The sequence below is a fragment of the Glandiceps talaboti genome, chromosome 23, assembly GCF_964340395.1.
Source record: "Glandiceps talaboti chromosome 23, keGlaTala1.1, whole genome shotgun sequence".
NCBI lineage: Eukaryota > Metazoa > Hemichordata > Enteropneusta > Spengelidae > Glandiceps > Glandiceps talaboti.
This window is the reverse complement of record NC_135571.1, coordinates 1,776,665-1,802,781: the sequence shown is the minus strand read 5'-3', so window position 1 is coordinate 1,802,781 and position 26,117 is coordinate 1,776,665. Positions and strand designations below refer to the sequence as shown.

Sequence of the window (26,117 nt, the reverse complement as noted above, 5' to 3'; positions counted from 1 at the left end):
TTTTTGTTATTATGCTAATGACTTGCTCGTGACACCAAGACTGTGCCGTCGTTTATGAATTGAGTATACTGCATAGTTTAATATAGATAAACAGTTACGTTAGGAGAACAGGGTGAATTTATAGTTTTTACGGGCATAGTTACTGTAGATTAAAAGACACGTTGTATTCTAATGATTGAAGCATATATTTTACCATCAGCCATCGCCAGACCTCAAGATAATCGATGACGTCATTTATTATACGTATACTAAAATGTCGAGGAAGACACTGTTATCCTGTTAAGTGTGATCATATTGCCATAATGCGATGTCAGTCTCTCTCTCTCTCTCTCTCTCTCTCTCTCTCTCTCTCTCTCTCTCTCTCTCTCTCTCTCTCTCTCTCTCTCTCTTTATTGTAGTTCTACTAATCGATGTAGAAGCAGTGGATGTCGAACTGGTGGCAGCGGTGGGATGCACAAAATAATGCATAGTCAGACAATATGAAAATGTGACCCTCATCAAATCCCATTTTCTAAAAGATGGCCCTCCCCGAGAACCGAGTTGGAAAAAAAAACCCTCCCCTAATTCCACCAAGCCGGAGTTTCACGCATAGTGCGATCATCAGACAACTCTATATAAATGTATATATATATATATATATATATATATATATATATATATAACTCGGTGAGTATCAATCTGCTAAAACAGTGCTCTCTCTCTCTCTCTCTCTCTCTCTCTCTATATATATATATATATATATATATATATATATATATATATATATATATATACCTTGTGTCATCAACCTTTCGACCATTTGAGCCTCGTGTTATCACTGCACACGCATCGGCTCTCACACACAAGAACACGAGACTGTTCTTTTGAAATGTTATCGATACATTGCTGGTTTAATTCTTCATCACCATCTACAACAAGATGGGAAAAGTGAAAGGTCAAGAAAATAACAACTTTACAGTAAAATACTACAATACAAAGTTACAAGCTCATCAAAACTAGACATAAATCTATGATGCAATGCTAAATACAGGCGACTATGACACTGTTCAATCACAGATGTTTCAATGTCTCAAAAAGTGTTAAAATCTGTATGAAAGCTTTCCAAACTTCGCAAAGATTCCAAAAAACATGTAATCACACACACACATACACACACACACACACACACACACACACACACACACTTAAAAAAATAAGGACATGTTGACGGCCATTTAATGGCATAAAATTTCAAACCATACACATTATCGAAAGCCATAGAGTACTTGAAAATTGCCCCAATTTTACTCAAACCAATATATTACTATACAACAGTATGGCTGAATTACCTGCACTTTACACACTGTAACTTCTACAGAGATATTTTGACACACACACACACATACATTCGCTTGGCTATTGACTGTCTCAAAATTAAATGTATGGTAGGTTAATGATCATGAAGTATGCAATTTTTGCAAAGTACAAGGTAACGACTGAGGTTTGCATGTTCAAAAAAAAGTCTCCATAGAGAAAGAGAGACAGGGAAAAATGAAGACAGAGAGAGCGAGCGAGAGTGAGAGGGAGACACAGAGACAGAGACTAGAGAAAGAGAGACAAACCGACACAGACAGACAGACAGACAGACAGACAATATGTACATGGCAATACGCCTTTCCAAAGTTTCTTTCACTGCCTGGGGTACAGATGAAAGCGTTGCCACAGTTAGATTATTATTTTATTAGTAAAGCATGTGTCCACGTCACAACCAGTCATAATATTGATACCGTGACGAACAGCGGGCGTGACGGACAGCGAACTTGATCGGTGATGCACTCACTCACTCGTGCTATCCTGACTCACTCGACTCGTGACCGGGTGGACATTACCCATAATACCTCATGACAGCTGATTTACAAGGTGACGTCATACATCAAAATGGCGACTGCTCGACTGAAGTGTAAGGTACGTATGTCGTCGTAGATTTTTTTTAATAAATCAGTACAAACGTCTTCAAACTTATCACAATTCTGTACGAGATCTCCCAGTATCATTTTATATCTACAGAGGAGATTTCAAGTGTGAGATCGTGTTGTTTATGTAGAAATACATCTTTTGAAATTTGTCAACAAACCGATAATATAAATAACATTAGTAATACAAAGTCACATGATGGCGTTCATCTTTTAACATAATAACCACTGACAAGATCGTTAGAGTCGGGGCACATAAATTCGACTTATTCTCTTTGGCATAGAAAGGGCCAATATTTGGTCAGCTTGATATATTGCGAGTGAGATTTCAGCCTTACTCAGTTACTGATCCCGACGATGCCAAAGTATTGTGATACCAAAGTACACGTCAGTTAACCAGGAAGGGACGAGGAGTTAAAACCTTGGGACTGCTTTACTTGTCAAGTTTCATTACCCGTTCTCTCAGCTTCCTTCACGATTTCAGATTTGACTAGGTACAGACTTTTATAGTAAACATAGGCAAAAATTATGTGTGCTTGGATGATCTCCAACTTTTTACATGTTAACATATGATATAGCACAAAGAATGTACGTGTTATGTCTCATTTAATGTATGTATGTGTATACATTTGTATGTATGTATGTATGTATGTATGTATGTATGTATGTATGTATGTATGTATGTATGTATGTATGTATGTATGTGTATGTGTGTATGTATGTATGTATGTATGTATGTATGTGTATGTGTGTATGTATGTATGTATGTATGTATGTATGTATGTATGTATGTATGTATGTATGTATGTATGTATGTATGTATGTATGTATGTATGTATGTATGTATGTATGTATGTATGTATGTATGTATGTATGTGTATGTGTGTATGTATGTATGTATGTATGTATGTGTATGTGTGTATGTATGTATGTATGTATGTATGTATGTATGTATGTATGTATGTATGTATCTATCTATCTATATAATACCAGCTAATCTCCTTACGGATATCACAGCTGGGGGAAGGGGTGCATACAAAAACCTAGTAGTAGTGTTTATGTAGATTTGCCTTGAAAGTATCAGTGTCCTGACAGACTTTCATATCAGGGCTTAGTGAGTTCCAGTCCCTAATGGTTTTAGGAAAGAAACTGTGCTGATATGCTTGGTGTTTAAACCCAAGGTGCTTAAAACGGCCTCTTCTACCTGGTGCTAGAAGACTGGTGTCTCTAGTGATTGCTATTTCCCCATTTACAATTTGGAATAGTAATATTAATCTAGCATTTTGTCGTCTATCTGCTAATGGTTCCCATTTCAAACTCTGTAGCATGTTTGTTACACTGGATCTTCTAGAATAGTCTCGTTTAACAAAACGAGCACCTCATCGCTGGATCTTTTCAATTCTTACAATGTCCTTTACTAAGTATGGATCCCAAATGGGGGCTGCATATTCTAAGCTAGAACGACACATCGATATGTATGCAGTTTCGCGTAACTTTGTTGGACAGTTGCGAAGGTTTCTCATGAGGAATCCAAGAGTACGACTAGCTTTAGAACAAATATGTGTGATATGGGGTGAGAATGATAAATTGTCGCTGAAAAGTACACCTAAATAATTGATAGAGTTCACAGATTTCAATAGCGTATTGCACATAGTATAAAAACGAATGGCTTTGGCTCCATGGCGCTTTATGGACAACACATAGCATTTAGATGTATTAAATGTATGTATGTATGTATGTATGTATGTATGTATTTATGTATGTGTATATGTATGTATGTATGTACCTATATATGTTCTATGTATTTAGTTATTTAGTCAGTTATTTATACATTTCTTTGCATTGAGAATCTCAGATATCAATTACACTAAAATAATAAAAGTAGATACATTGGTAGACAAAAATGAAGCTAAAAAATTATTGTTGTATCTTTAAAAATATCACAGTGTCTCTTAGTTACAATGTTAAATCCCCAACTCCCAGCATACATTGCAGTGTGACTTCTCCCAGCATACATTGCAGTGTGACTTGATATGACAGAACTGATTGCGATTCACTTCACCCCAATAATTTCAATTCGTCCCATTTTCAACTCTTCCCACTCTTTCAAAATCACGTAGGAAAGTAATTTACAGATCTTTGCAATAAGATGTACGTGTGCATGTTTTTTAGTTATAAAAGATGTTACGATACTAAGACGTAAAAAAAACCATCGTACATCCAGTATACTGACTTTTCAGTTTAGTTTATCCCTCTCTTGTTTTGGTAGGTCTTTAATGTTTAAACAATAATGTACGCCCTCCCAGCCCATAATGGACGAAAGCAAACTTTGAACGACATAATGGGCGAGGCGACAGCCGAGCCCATTATGGAGTGCAAAGTTTGCTTGAGTCCATTATGGATTGGGAGGGCGTACATTATTGTTATTATTTTATAGTTTTGCCAATTCTAGTGAATTTGTAGACCGAGAAACGCAAAACAACGTATAATATACACAGCGCTGAACATCGTCTGCCATGTTCGGCTCGGAAGCTGAATACTAATCATAGCGACACACGTACATACACGTACACACACATATACACTTCAATGAACTGCTGTGAACACAAATTTCATTTTAATTTGGTAGTCTGTTGACATGGGAATACTGTTAATTTCAAGCCCTGTGAAAGTATGGCCACAGAAAAAATGCAATAGGTGTACATTGTAAATATCAAAAGTTATATAAAGTGTACAAAGAGTAAATATATATGTTGACTTCTGATTTGAATTGATACATGTACATTTACCATACTGTTAAAGTTTACTAATATTTATATATGTGACACAAACTGTACATACAAATGTAAATAAAAACCATGTTGTTGTTAGGGATAAACCATTTGATTGGCGGGGAGGATTTGGACCCCACAACAAATGTTTTTTTCCAACCACCATGACAGCAAATTTTGTTTACGTGTACATTGAGACACTGTTTTTGTTCTTGGCGCATGGCAAGTACATGTGGGTAAAATCTACCTTGATGTTTCCCAGTATCAGATAATACATGTACATGTGCATTGTACCTTATGAGGTTCCATGCCAAAATGTATGTTTGAAGTATGGACATGTATGCACATTATAGTTTTGTACAAGATCTCTCCACCTTGTCTCCCTCCCTTGTTATTACATGTTATAATAAGGCTTCATCGTTCTTTAATTTTGGAGAATACAGTCTCTCACTTTCTCTCTCTCTCTCTCTTTTTTTTGCAGACAGTGTTTGAGAAGGGTGGTGTGTTTATCCATACAGCTGTTGGTACTTCTGAGGATGAAGACACACTTCTTGGTGGACGAGTCCGACTTATTGATAAGGTAAAAGACTGTATTATAGTACTTCCAATCAGAGTATGAACCATAAACTACTGCAACATATTGATACAGTCAATTTCACAACAGAAATATGATGTTTGCATTGTAGGGAGATCTGCAATTCATGGAGTGGAACCCCCTGAATGATCATGAGATAGACGATGAACAGCCTGACAAAGAGTGGGCAGTGATTAATGCTGTAGGATATAAAAAACAAACTGGTCAAGAACAAGGTAAGCTTTGTACTTTCTTGTAGACCTTTCCAATACACAGCGTCCCCTAGGCAGTTGAGGCAATACACAGCACCCCCTACAGTTGAGGCAATGATGACTTAACTCATGTAGTGTTGATGTCATAGATGACTCAAGTCATGTAGTGTTAACGTCATAGATGACTCAAGTCATGTAGTGTTAACGTCATAGATAACTCGTCATGTAGTGTTAACATCATAGATGACTCGTCATGTAGTGTTACTGTCATAGATGACTCAAGTCATGTAGTGTTAATGTCATAGATAACTCAACTCATGTAGTGTTAACGTCATAGATGACTCAAGTCATGTAGTGTTAACATCATAGATGACTCAAGTCATGTAGTGTTAACGTCATAGATGACTCAAGTCATGTAGTGTTAACGTCATAGATGACTCGTCATGTAGTGTTAACATCATAGATGACTCGTCATGTAGTGTTACTGTCATAGATGACTCAAGTCATGTAGTGTTAATGTCATAGATAACTCAACTCATGTAGTGTTAACGTCATAGATAACTCAACTCATGTAGTGTTACCTTCATAGATGACTCAAGTCATGTAGTGTTAATGTCATAGATGACTCAAGTCATGACGTGTTAACGTCATAGATGACTCAAGTCATGTAGTGTTAATGTCATAGATGACTCAAGTCATGTAGTGTTAATGTCATAGATGACTCAAGTCATGTAGTGTTAATGTCATAGATGACTCAAGTCATGACGTGTTAACGTCATAGATGACTCAAGTCATGTAGTGTTAACGTCATAGATGACTCAAGTCATGTAGTGTTAACGTCATAGATGACTCAAGTCATGTAGTGTTAATGTCATAGATGACTCAAGTCATGTAGTGTTAATGTCATAGATGACTCAAGTCATGACGTGTTAACGTCATAGATGACTCAAGTCATGTAGTGTTAATGTCATAGATGACTCAAGTCATGTAGTGTTAATGTCATAGATGACTCAAGTCATGTAGTGTTAATGTCATAGATGACTCAAGTCATGTAGTGTTAACGTCATAGATGACTCAAGTCATGTAGTGTTAACGTCATAGATGACTCAAGTCATGTAGTGTTAATGTCATAGATGACTCAAGTCATGTAGTGTTAACGTCATAGTAACTCAACTCATGTAGTGTTAATGTCATGGATAACTCAAGTCATGTAGTGTTAACGTCATAGATGACTCAAGTCATGTAGTGTTAATGTCATAGATGACTCAAGTCATGTAGTGTTAATGTCATAGGTGACTCAAGTCATGACGTGTTAACGTCATAGATGACTCAAGTCATGTAGTGTTAATGTCATAGATGACTCAAGTCATGTAGTGTTAATGTCATAGATGACTCGTCATGTAGTGTTAACGTCATAGATGACTCAAGTCATGTAGTGTTAACGTCATAGATGACTCAAGTCATGTAGTGTTAACATCATAGATGACTCAACTCATGTAGTGTTAACGTCATAGATGACTCAAGTCATGTAGTGTTAATGTCATAGATGACTCAAGTCATGTAGTGTTAATGTCATAGATGACTCAAGTCATGTAGTGTTAATGTCATAGATGACTCAAGTCATGTAGTGTTAACGTCATAGATAACTCAAGTCATGTAGTGTTAATGTCATAGATGACTCAAGTCATGTAGTGTTAATGTCATAGATGACTCAAGTCATGTAGTGTTAACGTCATAGATAACTCAAGTCATGTAGTGTTAATGTCATAGATGACTCAAGTCATGTAGTGTTAATGTCATAGATGACTCAAGTCATGTAGTGTTAACGTCATAGATAACTCAAGTCATGTAGTGTTAACATCATAGATAACTCACTGTACCGGTAAGTATCTATACATTCTGGTGCAAAAAATTAGATTGAAAAAATATCAAAAATGAATAAATGTTTGGTATATTGTAGTTATCTTATTTTCCAACTGTTCACTTCTTACTATATACACTTTTTTTCCCCTACTAAACAGTTGGCCGATCTCATCGTGGTAGGTCTTTTCTTCCCATTCTTAAACAGTGTCTAGCTACTGTTTTGTCCCAGTGTTTCATTTGTTTAATAAAATGTACATACATGTACCCATTGTATTGTCTGTTTTGTCAATTATAAATGTTACAACTATTCCCATCTTTGTAACTATGGTGATAAGTCAGCTATTTCTACGCCCGTACTTTCATGAGCGTAGTGAGTGAAAGTGCAGCAGAAAACACTGCAAGCATGAATGCAGATACCCCTGAGTACCCACACTGGAACTCAATTGGCAAGGGGTTATGTTATTATTACATATATGTTATCTAAACCGCAAATTTCCATAAAAATCATACAGCGTGATCATGCGATTTTGTGTGTAGTGAACAATCACATTCTCATTTGCATGTCATTTGCATGCAGGTATGCAGTAATGTTTTCAGTGTTGCACTGCAGTGAGAATACCACTAGTATGCACAAACACCAGTGCAAGTAATCTCTGGTACATGTATAATATTGAACACATATTGCCTGGCCATGAGGGCTATAGCACCCGTTTATTACACCCGAGGGACTGTGAGTTACCAGAATCACATGCTATTTCCCGAGGCCAAAGGCCGAGTAAAATAGCATGTGATTCTGGTAAGTCACAGTCACGAGGGGGTAATGAACGGGTGCTATAGCCCGAATATAGGCCAGGCAATATGTGTTTTATAATATACCTCATGCTGTGAACTCGCGGTGGCAGACAACATCGTCAGAAGCTGCCATTTTGACCTGCTGTGAACGCACGGTGGTCACGTGACCATGTAAAAGTTGATGGAACTATTTCCCTAGGGAAATAGTCATTCTATTTTCCTATCACGTGACTGATTCTAGCGAATCATGGCACAGCATTATCACTAGGTATATTATAATTTATTTTATTTTCTTCACAGAAAAAGTAACAGTACAGCAACCAACAAGGAGAAGTAAATATGCTATGAAGTTTTACCTAAATGATCTCCGTAGTATTAAACGTTCCAAGCCGTCACTTGGGTGGTCTTATTTACTGTTTGTACTCAAAGATGGTGTCACTTTACCAGCTCTACATTTTCATGAAGGAGGTAGTAAAGAAATGATGAGAAATATTGAAAGATATGTCAATATTACAAGGTACGTAGTTATTATACTTTCATGTGTACATTTATCACGCAGTTATTGTGTAGGCTGGTGTACTGATCAGTTTCAGACAGAGGAAGAAAAAACACACAGGCGGGCACTTAAGCACAGATAGATAACAAACAATATCAGACAGACAGACAAGCACAGACAGACAGACAGACAGATAGACAGACAGACAGAGAGACAAGCACAGAAAGACAGACAGACAGACAGACAGACAGGCAGACAAGCACAGAAAGACAGACAGACAGACAGACAGACAGAGAGACAAGCACAGAAAGACAGACAGACAGACAGGCAGACAAGCACAGAAAGACAGACAGACAGACAGACAGAGAGACAAGCACAGAAAGACAGACAGGCAGACAAGCACAGAAAGACAGACAGTCAAACAAGCACAGAAAGACAGACAGACAGACTGACAGACAAGCACAGAAAGACAGACAGACAGACAGACAGACAGATAAGCACAGAAAGACACAGACAGACAGACAAGCACAGAAAGACAGACAGACACTGACAGACACATCATTAGCAAAGTCATTGCTGTATTTAACCACCCAATGTGTTAATTTTACATTTATTGACACTTTTACAGATCAACAGACGACCCTCGTCAGTTTTTAGTGACACCACATGACAGCCATGCTTTATCCAAGTCAATCCATGAATTGCATATATTTGGTGAGACGTCAGCTGGCTATGTCTCTGTAAGTATACAATCAGCTGGCTATGTCTCTGTGAGTATACAATCAGCTGGCTATGTTTCTGTAAGTATACAATCAGCTGGCTATGTCTCTGTAAGTATACAATCAGGGATGTTAATCAAATTTTTTAAAAAAATGTGCAGTTTTTCTCTCAACTGTTTGTAAGTAAAAGTTGTCTGAGATGTTATCCAAAACATTGTGAAAATGAAACCATGTCTGTGAGTGTTACACTGTAACACTCTGTTTGTACCCAGTACAGCTGTCATTGATACATGTTACAATGTACATATATTACTATAGTTTCAGTGACTCTTCAGATAAGAGGTATAGCCAATTTGAAAGGCAAACTGATAGCAGGTTCATCTATAAATGATGCTGTTTTGACTACACTTTGGACAAAACTATAATTTCAGATATAAGACAACACTAATGCTAGAACCTAGGATCGAAAACCTTGCCTTAAAATGTAGTAAATAATCAATGTGATATAAAACCCACACTGCCAGATAACACTTATTCCCAGTGTAATTTAGAGGTACCAGCTACAATTGTATTTTCCTTGACCTTTGACCTGGTTGAAACAGCTGGTATTTCACTCACAAGTGATAGTGATTGGCACAGAGCTTTCATTGCCATACAATATACTCATGCTAATACACATATCAATATCATACTACTAAATTTTGTTAGTGGCAAATTCTTTAGATTCAAAACAAATGAATAGCAACCAGACCATAAAGTGTTGACATCATGTTGACTTCAAGCTAACATATCAGAAAGATATTCTAGTGCTGTACATACTGTAAACCTGAAAAGTTCTGCTGAACACTTACAAGATAAGATAAGGTAAAACTTTATTTCAACCGTTTAGAAAATTGTACATTTCTAATTTGGTATTTAAAAGAAATAAAGTTAATAATAATCTAAGTAAATAACTAAGTTATAAATATGAAAGTATAAAATAGTTCTAGTGTTTGTCTATTTTACTACTATTCAGGTATATGAAAAGAGCAGTTATAATATCCTTATGTTTTGATTGTAGTATATATGTAAATTGCTCTACTCCATCTAAATGTATAAAGTTTGGGTTTACAGTAGTAATAATATTAAACATTTTTTCTCTTTGTTTTGTATATAATTTCGTTACATGTATTGTTACCTATTTCACTGAAAAAAACATAAAAATATACATGACAAATAGCCCATTGTAGTACACTCCTAATCACAACAAATTTTGATTCGCTTCCAAGAAATAGTTTGACTCTTGTGAGTAGAAATCTCATTACTAGGTATGAACTCAGAGCCCATGAACAGTCATTCTTGTATGAAAGTACATGTAAGTAGTAACTAAATGCCTCTTGTACATAAACAGTACACCGGGCTTAGTAATTCATACAAATTAGTCTTTGAGAACGAGTTGAAGACTTTAACATCACAAAATTTTTTGGTGGTGGAAATATTTAGGTTTATAGTACATTGTTATGTCTGGCACTAATACCTATCCAGCATGTTAATAACTGGAAGGGGTTTTGTCTCTAACACCATGTTAGCTCAGTGTTGAGGTCCGCTTGACCCTCAAAGGGGGTGCTATTACAATGGGCTCCATCTGTCCATCTGTGTGTGTGTCCATGCATCATCTGTCCATCCATGCATCATCTGTGCGTGTGTGCATCTGTGCATTTTCATACATACAACTAATTCATTCATGTTATTTCACAATGTAGAAATTCTTCAAAGACCCCTACTCGGCTACAATGGGTGGTTTCTCTAAGGTGACAAACTTCTTGAAAGACTCCCTCATGACACAAACAGCACAACACAGACCTATTGATGAAATGGCTGATTTGATGCCAGACCTTCCTAGAGTAGAGATCAACCCACGTACAGAACCAGGATATGAACTGATCACACAGGTAGGAATTATAGGTTGTATTTTATGAATGTTACACTGACAGTAGCCCCATCTACACGTAGGTCGTCCTACCTGAGGCAGTCCCAAGTCCTACCTGAGGTAGGATAGATTTGTGTCTACACGTGGGAAGGTTACAGCGTAGATGTCGCGCCTTCCGTCCTGACAGTACATAGGACGAAGTCAGGAGGGTTTCAGGAAACCTTTCAAAGGTGTCCTAAGTCAGGACAGTTTCAGGACAGGTTCAGGACGCGTTTGCGTCTACACAGGCTTCAAACTATCCTGAATCCTACCTCGGGTAGGATTTTTAGTGCCGTGTAGACAGGGCTACTGTCTGAATCTGAAGCCCTGCTTTTGACTAAAAACAGTGTACTAAATACAAATACATGCTAAAACTTATTTGCAAGCAAACATGAATCAACACATGCAGCCGTGTTTGTCAAAATCCACCATCGTGAAGTATTGGGCTAAACCATTTCTAGCATGCTGGTGGATCTCGACTAATGCCCCTCCACAGATGCGTAGCCTTGTGCCAGCAGTTTGCTACATCCAAACTGTGCACAGCATGTGTGTAATTATATATTTTGCATTTTAAATTATCTGATTGTGTGTACATGTAAGCAATGTCCCATAAGTGAAATGCCAAGCTAACTCCAATTTCCCTGTACTATTATGTTGTTGGTGTATACAAACTTTGACATGAGCATAAAGTCAACAGAAGTCATTTTATATTCACTTACATCAATTTAGTATAATGTGTGTACTTTAAATTTCACTTATCTTCTGTCAGATGATAAGTGGATGGAATATGCAGTAAATAGTTTCTTCAAAAGTAAACATATAAAGAGACATATAAACCAGTGATGAAAAAGACAAACTTACGTAAAATGTATGGTTGAAAAATCCATGAGATTTTAGTGGTGTTATTTTAATGTGTTACAGAGTACACTGGGACCCAGACCTGGTGTGTTATTTTTAATTAACTTTGTACTTTATTTTTGATGTGTTACAGAGCACACTGGGACCCAGACCTGATGTGAGAAGAGAAGATCCTGTCATACCAGAAGAATGGCAGCATCATTTAGACTCTGATGGAAGGGTAATAAGGATACATGAACTGATACAGAGAATATTTCATGGGGTAAGTTTAAGGGTGATTAGCTTCATTAGTCCCCGCCAGACAAAGTCCGAGACAAGGACTTATGGATTGGGTTCCGTCTGTCCATGTGTCCGTGCGTCTGACTGTCCGTCCAGAGCCGTTTCCTGGAGATGCCTGGACCGATTTTTTTCAAACTTGGTACAGGGGCAACATACAATGGCATACCCCCGGTACGTACATATGCACGTCAATTTGTTTCATGATACGATCGAATATGGCCGCCTAGCTGCCATTTTGTTTGCGAATTTTCCCTGTCCAAAGCCATAACTCTGACATACTTGAACAGATCTCATTCAAAGTTGGTATTAGGACAGTGTTCTATGACATACATGTGTATATTCATTTTCATCGTGATACGATCCAATATGGCTGCCTGGCAGCCATTTTGTTTGTGAATTTTCCATGTCCAAAGCCATAACACCTGCTGACATACTCAATGTGTTTGCTCCTCCCTTAACAAAGTATTTAAAACAACCTGAATGTTATAGCTTTGTAAGTAATTTATATTTGAACTGCTAACATGTTATTATTTTTTCTTCTCAAGGGGCTTTATCATTCTAACAGAAAGGAAGTATGGAAATTTTTATTAAATTATTATGAATGGAGTTCAACCAAAAAAGACAGACTGGAGTTGAGGAAACAGAGAGAGTAAGTACAAAACTAGTCGGTTATTCAACCTGTCCACTATTCAAAGAAATCAGTGTTGCAGCCAGACTTTTGAAAGAGTGGAACATAGTGTCCCGAACTTTCATTTTTCTTGGTCATCATAAATTTTTTTGCCAATGGCGTTGTAGCACAACTGTACAGTTTTTTAAAATATTGACCCACATGTTGATCAATGTTAGATATTTGCTGAATGATTATGCAGTTGCCTATCCAACCCTGTTGTTATCGATGCAATACACGCGATCATTTGGCTGTTGCTATAGGCATGGTCATGTTGCTAAACACATTTGCATACAGTTTTAGTGTGGGTCATCTGTGACCCGTCACTTCAGAAATTGTGGGTCAGGTCCAAAACATATGTGTCAAATGACCCAAAAACCCCCTCTGGCTACAACACTGACTTAGAAAACTTTAAGGCAGTCCATTCTGTAGGGGTATATTTTTGCAAAAATAGAGACATCACAGATTGATATGAATCACAGTAGTCTATTTCATTTGCAGTGCAGTTTGTCATTTATGTATTTACAATGTTCTGTTTTGCCTCCATGGATGTCTTCATTCAGTCACATAGAAGTAAAGTATTGGGGGAGGGGGGGGGGGTGTCTTCTGTGAAGACTTGTCCCACTTCTAACCAAATTTCGACAACTTTCACGCCTTCAATGATAACAGGTTCTGTATTTACTCCTGAGGGGTTGATAGGTTGGTTAATTTAAGGTTAATGTGATCTACAGTGCTAGCCTAGGTATCCGGTTTATATTTTAATGTTAATGTGATCTACAGTGCTAGCCTAGGTATCCGGTTTATATTTTAATGTTTACCATATTTTTACATTGCATCAATCATACTATGATAGTATGGTACTATGATTCATAGTGGTGTGACCATCACAATTATCATCATATAGTTTACATCATATATAAACGTGTCGATGTCGCACTTGTGAATGTCCATGTAGGGAGGGGAGGGGAGGGGGTTTTTGGCCTAAGCGAACAATGTTCATTTATTGAGCTTGTGTGATTGTCCCTGAGGTGAAATGGTATTGCATGTACTCAGAATTAATATGATCTATTTCGTTTTCTGACAGAGACGACTATTTTAGAATGAAACTACAATGGAAATCTATCAGTGATGAACAAGCTAAAAGGAATGCAACGCACAGAGACAATTTGTGTTTAGTTGGTAAGTTAATTAACTCACAGAGACAATTTGTGTTTAGTTGGTAAGTTAATTAACTTACAGAAAATTTATGTTTAGTTGGTAAGTTAATTAACTGGCAGAGACAGTCAGTGCACAGATGATAAATTGTCAGACAAAAGTTAACCATGAAGCTAACAAAAACAAGATGATTAATGTGTGAACTTTCTAAATGTCATAACAAGATATGATATTTTGTAAGTTTCAACAACCGTTGTTTGTTTTGTCTTACAGATAAAGACGTAAGTCGGACAGACAGAACTCATCCATGTTATGAAGGTGCAAATAATCCTAACATTGCAATGTTATATGATATACTTATGACATATTGTCAGTATAACTTTGACTTAGGTAAGTTTACAATCGTTTTAAAGGGGCACAAGCTGAGTTTATATAGTTTTGGGGTGTTACTTTTATTGTAGATTAAAGATAGCATTCTACTTTGTGAAGCATATGTACCCATCTAGTTACATTGCTAAACTTACAATCAATCAATTAGTGAATTTATGAAGTACCAGTTTCCACTACGATGTAGAGTACAGAGGCGCTGTACAGTTAGAATGCTCTGGAGAACAGATATGTCTTTAAGTTCTTTTTGAAGACGTTAGCTGTTGGTTGTCGTATTTCCAGTGGCAGTGCATTCCAGAGATGGGGTGCAGCACGTGAGAATTCATGCTGTCATATGACAACAGTTTGTACTTGGGTTCATACTTATAAACAGTAAAGGAGGCAAAAGTTGTCCCGATACAAAAATGGGACTTCTCAATATTTCAGCATTGCAGGACTCCACCTGAATATTTGGACATTTCGTTGACATCTCCGCACAGTGGAGATCACTAGCTTTTTATAGTAATGTCTGATTGATTGGATGTTTATCGTAAATATATATGAAATGTGACAAAATGTTTCCTATGGTCTAATACCTTTGACTTTGACTTTGACTATGTTAGGATACGTGCAAGGAATGAGTGATCTGTTATCACCTATCCTAGTTGTCATGGAAGATGAAGTGGATGCGTTCTGGTGTTTTGTTGGCTTTATGGACATGGAAGGCGTGGTAAGTAGATTTATTATCAGTTGTTTCATTGACATGGAAGGCGTGGTAAGTAGATTTATTATCAGTTGTTTCATTGACATGGAAGGCGTGGTAAGTAGATTATTATCAGTTGTTTCATTGACATGGAAGGTGTGGTAAGTAGATTTATTATCAGTTGTTTCATTGACATGGAAGGCGTGGTAAGTAGATTTATTATCAGTTGTTTCATTGACATGGAAGGCGTGGTAAGTAGATTTATTATCAGTTGTTTCATTGACATGGTAGGCGTGGTAAGTAGATTTATTATCAGTTGTTTCATTGACATGGAAGGCGTGGTAAGTAGATTTATTATCAGTTGTTTCATTGACATGGAAGGTGTGGTAAGTAGATTTATTATCAGTTTCATTGACATGGAAGGTGTGGTAAGTAGATTTATTATCAGTTGTTTCATTGTCATGGAAGGTGTGGTAAGTAGATTTATTATCAGTTGTTTCATTGACATGGAAGGCGTGGTAAGTAGATTTATTATCAGTTTCATTGACATGGAAGGCGTGGTAAGTAGATTTATTATCAGTTGTTTCATTGACATGGAAGGCGTGGTAAGTAGATTTATTATCAGTTTCATTGACATGGAAGGTGTGGTAAGTAGATTTATTATCAGTTGTTTCATTGACATGGAAGGCGTGGTAAGTAGATTTATTATCAGTTGTTTCATTGACATGGAAGGTGTGGTAAGTAGATTTATTATCAGTTGTTTCATTGACATGGAAGGTGTGGTAAGTAGATTTATTATCAGTTTCATTGACATGGAAGGTGTGGTAAGTAGATTTATTATCAGTTGTTTCATTGACATGGAAGGTGTGGTAAGTAGATTTATTATCAGTTGTTTCATTGACATGGAAGGCATGGTAAGTAGATTTATTATCAGTTTCATTGACATGGAAGGCGTGGTAAGTAGATTTATTATCAGTTGTTTCATTGACATGGAAGGTGTGGTAAGTAGATTTATTATCAGTTGTTTCATTGAAGGTGTGGTAAGTAGATTTATTATCAGTTGTTTCATTGACATGGAAGGCGTGGTAAGTAGATTTATTATCAGTTGTTTCATTGACATGGAAGGCGTGGTAAGTAGATTTATTATCAGTTGTTTCATTGACATGGAAGGTGTGGTAAGTAGATTTATTATCAGTTGTTTCATTGACATGGAAGGTGTGGTAAGTAGATTTATTATCAGTTGTTTTATGGCTATGGAAGGCGTGGTAAGTAGATTTATTATCAGTTTCATTGACATGGAAGGCGTGGTAAGTAGATTCATTCAAAGTTCTTTTATGGATGTGGAAGGCATTGTAAGTTGATGCTGTCTGGTGTATAAAAGCGTTTAACCTTATAACACATAGTCAATATCTGATAAAAGGGAAAGTTGTTTCATTCAGTTTGTTTTATTTTGTGATTTCAGAGAAATAATTTTGACTTGGACCAAGAAGGGATGAAACAGCAACTCATAAATCTAAATACTCTTTTACATTTCCTGGACCCAGAGCTTTATAACTACCTAGGTAAGTGTATGCACAAATGGGTCTGTCTGTCTCTGTCTCTGTCTCTGTCTCTGTCTCTCTCTCTTTGTCAGCCTTGCTGCCATTGTCTCTAACTGACTGGCTAGCTGTTTGTCTATCTGTCCATTTGTATGGTTGGCTGACTATCTAGCTTTGTCTCTCTATCTGCCTGCTTTCTGCCAGTCTTGTCTGTTGAGCTGTTTGTGGGTATTTGTCTGTCTGTCTGTTTCTCTGGCTGTTTGGCTTGCTGGCTGTTGTTGGTTGGTGGTCTGTCTGTCTGTCTGTCTATCAGTCCCTTCTGCCTATCGTGTCTGGTAGGTTAGTTGGTTGATTGGGTGGCTGACTGTCTCTCTTATCTGACTTTCTGCCAATCTCAGTATCTGACTAACTGTCTACCTTCTTATCTGGCTGTCTCTCTGGTTGCCTGACTTTCAATCTGTCAGGCCATCTGTCTATCTGTTTGTCTGTCTGTTTGTCTGTCTGTCTGTCTGTCTGTCTGTCTGTCTGTCTGTCTGTCTGGCCTGGTATGTATTAAAGTCTTGTCAAAGTCCCTATATCTCCCATAGACCTGTGACTCCATTGATTTTCATATTTTCCTTCCATACAGATTCTAAAGATTCTAGCAACTTGTACTTCTGTTTCCGATGGCTGCTGATAAAGTTCAAAAGAGAATTTTCCTTCGCAGATATCATGAGACTCTGGGAGGTAAGCATATTTCAAATCCAAATGACAACTTTTCACCTTCAGTTCAAATTTTCTGATTCGCTGACTTGCCTCTTCACTAATCTGTAATCATTTGATGGTACTACAACTAAAACCACTGTTTTGTGTAAAGTATAGTCCTTGCTGCAACATTGTATTTGAACCAGTGTTATATTGTAAGATGGATTCTAGTTGTTTAGTAAGCTCGAGATTTTGTTCGGGGAAAACCTTTGGTATTGTGTCAGATGTATGTAATGAGTGTTCACAAAAGAACAAATGACAGTAAATGTAACAGCCAAAAAGAAGCCACGTGTGTACACTACATCGGATTTTCATCAGATTGGTTCTATTCTAATGATGAGCTGACTGTACTTTCTAGACAAAATTGTGATCTTGGCTGTATTTATGTAGTGTAGCTTGGTGTTTGTTATAGTGTCTCTAAATAACATTCTTGAATGAACTTCATTCACCAGGCACACTTTTGTGCATAACGATGTTTTTATGCCGATTACAACCGATTCATAAAGAGACACCCAGCCTCTCACTTAGTAGCATTTTCAAAGGGGAAAAATCAACCATTGATTGAACTCTATTGATGTTGACCAGACTGTGTTTTTTAGACAAAATAGTGATCTTGGCTGTATTTATGTATACTGCCTTGGTGTCTGTTTATAGAAGGCCAGTGTCTATACCATTCTTGAATGAATTTAACTACATTTGTACACAATGATATTTTTGTTACCGTCATGACAAGAATGGTAATATAGTATTGCAAACTGAAATACATGACATATTCAGTGCGTTAGGGAACAACCCCTGTTTTGCCGAATTATCAGGGTTTGGTGGGGCTAATTAATGGAACATAAATGTTGCCAATGTACAGGATGTAATCACAATTTACAGATTATTGTGTTGACATACATGTATAGTTCAAATCCTGGCTCTACTTCAGTTTGAGCACTGTTGACATAAGAAGAGATTTGTTTGACTGTAAATGGGGAAATGACTGATATGCATGTTATGATAAGGTTGTTAAATTACCTGAATATGAGTTGGTTTAATTCTAAGATAAGCCAGGTGGGGTTTGAATACCATTCTTTCAATGGAGTGGTTTACTAATGAATGTTTGTATTTTTTCTTCAGGTGATGTGGACCGGTCTTCCATGCAGTAACTATCATTTACTCATATGTCTTTCAATATTAGACACAGAAAAACAAACATTGATACAGAACGATTGTGGATTTAATGACATTCTTAAGGTAAGAGGTATATTAGACACAGAAAAACAAACATTGATACAGAATGATTGTGGATTTAATGACATTCTTAAGGTAAGGGGTATATTAGACACAGAAAAACAAACATTGATACAGAACGATTGTGGATTTAATGACATTCTTAAGGTAAGGGGTATATTAGACACAGAAAAACAAACATTGATACAGAACGATTGTGGATTTAATGACATTCTTAAGATAAGGGGTATATTAGACACAGAAAAACAAACATTGATACGGAACGATTGTGGATTTAATGACATTCTTAAGATAAGGGGTATATTAGACACAGAAAAACAAACATTGATACAGAATGATTGTGGATTTAATGACATTCTTAAGGTAAGGGGTATATTAGACACAGAAAAACAAACATTGATACAGAATGATTGTGGATTTAATGACATTCTTAAGATAAGGGGTATATTAGACACAGAAAAACAAACATTGATACAGAATGATTGTGGATTTAATGATATTCTTAAGGTAAGGGGTATATTAGACACAGAAAAACAAACATTGATACAGAACGATTGTGGATTTAATGACATTCTTAAGGTAAGGGGTATATTAGACACAGAAAAACAAACATTGATACAGAACGATTGTGGATTTAATGACATTCTTAAGATAAGGGGTATATTAGACACAGAAAAACAAACATTGATACGGAACGATTGTGGATTTAATGACATTCTTAAGATAAGGGGTATATTAGACACAGAAAAACAAACATTGATACGGAACGATTGTGGATTTAATGACATTCTTAAGATAAGGGGTATATTAGACACAGAAAAACAAACATTGATACGGAACGATTGTGGATTTAATGACATTCTTAAGGTAAGGGGTATATTAGACACAGAAAAACAAAGATTGATACAGAATGATTGTGGATTTAATGACATTCTTAAGGTAAGGGGTATATTAGACACAGAAAAACAAACATTGATACAGAACGATTGTGGATTTAATGACATTCTTAAGGTAAGGGGTATATTAGACACAGAAAAACAAACATTGATACAGAATGATTGTGGATTTAATGACATTCTTAAGGTAAGGGGTATATTAGACACAGAAAAACAAACATTGATACAGAATGATTGTGGATTTAATGACATTCTTAAGGTAAGAGGTATATTAGACACAGAAAAACAAACATTGATACAGAATGATTGTGGATTTAATGACATTCTTAAGGTAAGGGGTATATTAGACACAGAAAAACAAACATTGATACAGAACGATTGTGGATTTAATGACATTCTTAAGGTAAGGGGTATATTAGACACAGAAAAACAAACATTGATACAGAATGATTGTGGATTTAATGACATTCTTAAGGTAAGGGGTATATTAGACACAGAAAAACAAACATTGATCAGTGTTTTATTTAAGGGCGGTAAGTAGGTAAAATCTACAGGGGTTCCAACATCATTTTACCGGGGTTCCCCACCAAAATTATGATACATTGCATGGGAAGCACTACCAGTTTTACCTCTTTCCCCCTTTCTGTTACCGGGGTTCCCAAACCTTAGCAAAAACACTGTTGATACAGAATGATTGTGGGTTTAATAACATTCTTAAGGTAAGAGACATTCTAAGCTGTCTCACTGCCTCTACAGGCTCTATACCATAATCTCTGTCATGACAGGACTTGTATTTGTAAATACAAAGAGATCACTACGTATACACATCATTATTTGTTGAAAAATTCCATTTTGATTTTCTCTGTATTACTCTTTTCTTGTAGCATATCAATGAACTGTCTCTTGGTATTGACATAGAAGACACATTGAAGAAAGCAGAGGGTATTTATCTACAGCTAACACAGTGTGAACAGTTGCCAGGCACCATTAAGGACATACTTGGTCTCCATAGCGATGAACATAACAACGGACATATGGACTGTATTGATTCTAACAATAGCAGTATTGAAATGATACCGGATCCGAATGCTGAAACCGCATTTTAGTAATTTCATCAAAATGGTGCGAGGTCTGAATGCTGAAACTGCATTTTAGTGAGTTCATAAACATGATTCCAGATCCGAATGTTTAAACCGTAATTTTGTGATTTCGTTGGAGTGGTACGTGCCAGATCTTTTCGAAGAAACTTTATTTTAGTGGGTTCATTGAGATGTTGCCAGATCTGAATGAAGTAATTATATTGTAGTCATCGAAATGGTCCCAGATCCGACCGTAGAAATTACATTTTACTGAGTGCGTCGGAATTATCGTTCACGGTCCAAACAAAGAGAGAACTGACAATTCAGTGACTATTTGGAATTGATCACCGATCTGAATGTAGAAACCATATTTTAATGGTTTCATTGAAATGGTGCCAGATCCAAATGCAGAAACTTTGTTTTAGTGATTCATAGAAGTGATTCCACAGCCTAAAGCTGGAACCACATCTTCATTAGTTCACTGAATTGATACCAGACCCGAATACCAAAACCACATTCTAGTGATTTCATCGGAATGATTCCAGATCCAACCGCAGAAACTGCATTTTAGCATTTCATATATTGGTATTGATTGCTACAAATAGACCACTGTGTTATTGAAATGATCTAGCACTGATACAGAAATGATTGTGGAATGTGATAATAATCAGATTGATTGTACCGAATTATCACAGGTGTGGAATTTCGATTTCGAACTTGAAAGAAAAAAACTTCGATATATATTTTGAGTACACTCCGTAGGCAACAAAACATGCACCCAAAAACCGTCTAAACTCGGACTGTGCCCCTTTAACTTTTGTTCCAAACACAACTTGAAAATTTTACCTGAAATTTTTGACTGCACATTTCAGTCTTTATCAACAGATTGATCCACTATTCAGTACAAGTGACCTTGCAGACACATGAGCCTAATAAGGGGTCATAGGTGCCTGAAAGTTTATATCGCCCTCCGTCTCTGTTAAGTGATGGTTTAAGTGCCCGGATGTAGATAGCTTCCTTCATTCCCCGTTCAAAATATCTAGTCTCAGTGTTTAGGATATTTACAAATGTTTATGTTGTCGGAATGTCCTCTTGACAAAGACTGAAGTGTGCAGTTGAAAATTTCAGGTAAAATTCTCAAGTTGTTTTTGGAACAAAAGTTTTTGAATTGAATACTATGGTTTACAAACACGGATGAATTTTCACTTGACGATAAACTTGAAAAAGTAGAATTATTTGAGAGATTACCATGTGGACAACAATATTCATCGCAGCAAACGGTCCTGGCGTTGAAATAGTTTTAGTACTCAGTCTGGTGCTATAATATACAATACAATGTACATACACTGCATGAAAGGGTAGCATTTTCAGTTCCATTTACATGACGGTCACAACGGCATTGCTGAAAATCCGGAAATGACTCATTTCCGTTGTATGACCGTCATGTATACAAAACCGAACACGCTACTTTTCATGTAGTGATATTGATCAGTGGTTGAAAAGTGTTGTGAACTTGATAATGTATTTAACTGTTACTGTATTCTAAAAAATTTACTTTTGTGGATAACAACAACTTTTATGTACAAAAAGTCTGCTAAGGTGTGAAACTAGTGAAGTATATGTTATCGCACAGTTTGAACAACTCGTTGAGAAAGTGTCTACTTTCAAAAATTTTATATGAATTGAGTTACTAGGGATTCTGATCAACTAATGTCAACACAGTGGACAGGATACAATAAACATATTTGTATCAGCTAGGGAGTTTTGGTTAGGGTTAGCTTATGGATATGGATGTGGTTAGACTCCCTAACTTAGTCATTATTTGTCAATAGCTCTCAGTATTCTGCAATTGTTATATATATGGTGACAATTGTGAACACCACAGAACTCTCAAACCCAACATCATGTATATATTATATAATTTATACAGGGGATTCACCAAGAGCTTGTAGTTTCTACTAGATAAGATATCAGTGAGATTGACTATAAGGTGTATGTTAAAGTGACAATATGGATGACTAATGGGTATTCCTAACTGAAAAAAACAATGTGAAATGGCGTCAACCAAGTCCATGCTTATAAGTCAATGAATTATAAAAAGCTAAAAACTGTGTAAAGAAGTTTGTTATTATACGTGCAATAACTTAATAGTCTAAATATCTTTTTAACGTTTTGCAAGTTGAGTTACAAACAAGAACTTCATAAATGTTCATTGAGATTCAGATTCAGATATAGATTCAGATTCAGGTTCGGATAGATTCAGATTCAGATAGATTCAGATTCCAGATTCAGATTCAGATATACTTGGGATCAGATCCAGATAGATTCAGATCCAGATTTCAGATTCAGATAGATTCAGATCCAGATTTCAGATCCAGATAGATTCAGATCCAGATTTCAGATTCAGATAGATTCAGATCCAGATTTCAGATTCAGATAGATTCAGATTCAGATTCAGGTTCGGATAGATTCAGATTCCAGATTCAGATTCAGATATACTCAGGTTCAGATCCAGATAGATTCAGATCCAGATTTCAGATTCAGATAGATTCAGATTCAGATAGATTCAGATTCAGATTCAGATATATTCAGATTCAGATTCAGATTCAGATAGATTCAGATTCAGATATATTCAGATTCAGATTCAGATAGATTCAGATTCGGATCCAGATAGATTCAGATTCAGATAGATTCAGATTCAGAAAGAGATTCAGATCCTGTATTGCCATACGTATAAAAACATTTTAGAATGTAACATTACTATTCACAAGAATTTCACATTAGTTCACATAGTTTTTCCAAGTATAAAAAAATAGAGTTGTTTCATGAATTAAAAGTAAAAAATATATAACCCATTTCTTATCCATACGGCCACTTTAAGGTAAATACACTAAATATACAGCAGAGACTGACCTCTTACAGAAAGTATTTCATTCTGTGGTCAATGTAAAGTTGAATATTTGAATATTTGAATATTTAAATAATATGTAAATCTACAAATCCAAGTGTCCAGTCTCATGTCATGAATTCCAAACTACATGCTCATGGTAAATCCCCTGTAATCAATGTAAAAAAAACAGTCACTATATCATGCTTATATTTGTACATATACTTAGCTTATTGTACCCTAAATAATTTTTAGTATTTCTGTCTAGCAGAGAAAGAACCGATATGTATGTTTTCATAAGATAATTTTAAGGGTTTCAATCCTGTATATAGACTGTTGACAGTCGTTCGTGCCTTTTTTGCCATGTTTGATCTAAAATAAAGTCGCTGCCTCGCTCCAATCTGAAGCAATACTATAACCGTCTACTAATAGCAACAGCGAGTGCCATAGGCGTCACCTCGCTTCGTAGCACTGAATACTAACGTGTACTGATAGGAACAGACTCGCTGTTGCTATCAGTACGCAGTTATAGTATAGCTTCGGATTGGAGTGAGGCGACGACTTTATTTTTAGATAAAACATCGCAAAAAAGGCACGAACGACTGTCGACAGTCTATCCTGTAGAAAAAGTGTTCACATATATGGTATGTTTTAGTGAAATACTATCTGAGTAAAGTTTGCTGCCTGCCAATAATGTGTGATCTGTAAAGATTTCTATTATGTGATAAGTTTTCTGGATTTTGTCAACTTAGAATGTTCATACTACAATTCTTTAGTTGTGCAAAAGCTAAATGTTCACTGCTTGTCCCAATATATATCCTGATTCTCGGTACCGGAAATAGTAAATATTACTGCCTAGGTGCATCATAAAAATAACGAACATTTGATTTCTTGATTGACACCATAACTTCCTCTCCACATGCTTCACATGCATTACTATAGGTGTGTGTGAGAATAAGTCAACATTCTTGTTCTATTTTGACCCTCTAGCATGATGTAAAATGCTATTACAGGTACTGAGAATAAGTCAACCATCTTGTTCTATTTTGACCCTCTAGCATGATGTAAAATGTTATTACAGGTACTGAGAATAAGTCAACCTTCTTGTTCTATTTTGACCCTCTAGCATGATGTAAAATGTTATTACAGGTACTGAGAATAAGTCAACCTTCTTGTTCTATTTTGACCCTCTAGCATGAGGTACAATATACTCTCTCACAGTCCTCGGAGCTTCGCTTTACTAAAATCGACGCTAAATGAATTATTTTGTATGTACCGATACCATCTACATAACGTACTCCATCGTACTCGAACAACCTTGTACTGTGAGCCCTCATCGACCACATAGAGATATATGTTCGTTGACGTGTGACTGCGACGCTCCGTATTTTCGCGAAGTCCGAGGCCCTCGGGGCTTCGCGATAACACGGAGCGTCGCAGTCACGCGTCAACGAATGGTTATCTCTATCATGGTCGATGAGGGCGCACAGTACAAGGATATTCGAGTACAGTTAATTAGCTGGCATCGGTACATACAAAATAATTCGTTTAGCTTTAATTTTAGTAAAGCGAAGCTCCGAGGGCTGTAAGAGAGTCTAGAGATAAAATGCTATTACCGGTACCGAGAAATATGAGCCCGTTGTTGTCACAAACATGATTCATTGTATCGGGATCACTGTAAGAACTCTTACGTGTTATCTCAAATTCAGACCACAATGTTGAACTTGGCTTATTGCATGACACCAGAGTTAAATTTGGAGAAAATCAAACCTTTCGTAAACCCATACATTTTTGTTTGAATGCCCTTAGATACTAACTGGTTTTGTAGCATGGGACCCCGAGGCACATGCGTATGAATCAGACGGCTGCCGTACTTTGAGGATTCTTAACAAAATTTAAATCATTTTCAATCGAAAAGGAAAGAGGGTTTTCTGTGGAACAAAATTTGATGAAAATGTCATCTTTAAAAATTGTAACTTTTGAAACTTGCTTATAAAAAAGAATTTGACTTGTCAAAATTTATTGTAGTACATTGTATTATGAAAAGGACTTTACCAATATTTGATTTTGTGACAAAAAATTTAATTTTTAGCATAATTTTATTGTACAACTGTCGACATCAGACCATGGAGAAATAGAATCTGTTACAAACATGGAAAGTAAACAAATGAAGTGGATTAATAACACTTGGCACAGCATGTTGGAACTGCAGAGACTTCTATTACATTTCATGGTTTGATAAGAACAGTTTTATGACCTCTTTATGTGTACATGAAATGCCAGGGGAACTGGAAATTTGTTTGTGAATATGAACTATTATGTAAAGTGGCCACCAAACTGTTCTTATCAAATGATGAAATGTATTACATGTCTCAGCTGTTC

At 36.4% G+C, this 26,117-nt stretch overlaps 1 protein-coding gene across 2 annotated transcripts; it reads left to right on the top strand.

The window, feature by feature from the left end:
* The first annotated feature begins 1,910 nt into the window (after positions 1-1,910).
* On the top strand, positions 1,911-25,110 carry LOC144453038 (TBC1 domain family member 15-like). 2 transcript variants are annotated; one of them, XM_078144307.1, is made up of 16 exons: positions 1,911-1,944; positions 5,205-5,303; positions 5,410-5,533; positions 7,531-7,548; positions 8,465-8,681; positions 9,289-9,400; positions 11,122-11,310; positions 12,319-12,447; positions 13,010-13,113; positions 14,216-14,310; positions 14,560-14,676; positions 15,276-15,382; positions 16,818-16,917; positions 17,522-17,619; positions 18,760-18,876; positions 20,654-25,110. In XM_078144307.1, exons 1-16 carry the CDS (start codon positions 1,918-1,920, stop codon positions 20,873-20,875), a joined length of 1,875 nt encoding a protein of 624 aa, XP_078000433.1. In that variant the 5' UTR covers positions 1,911-1,917; the 3' UTR covers positions 20,876-25,110. The 2 variants fall into 2 exon arrangements, with proteins under 2 accessions (XP_078000433.1, XP_078000434.1); XM_078144308.1 differs by lacking the exon at positions 7,531-7,548.
* The last annotated feature ends 1,007 nt before the right edge of the window (positions 25,111-26,117 follow it).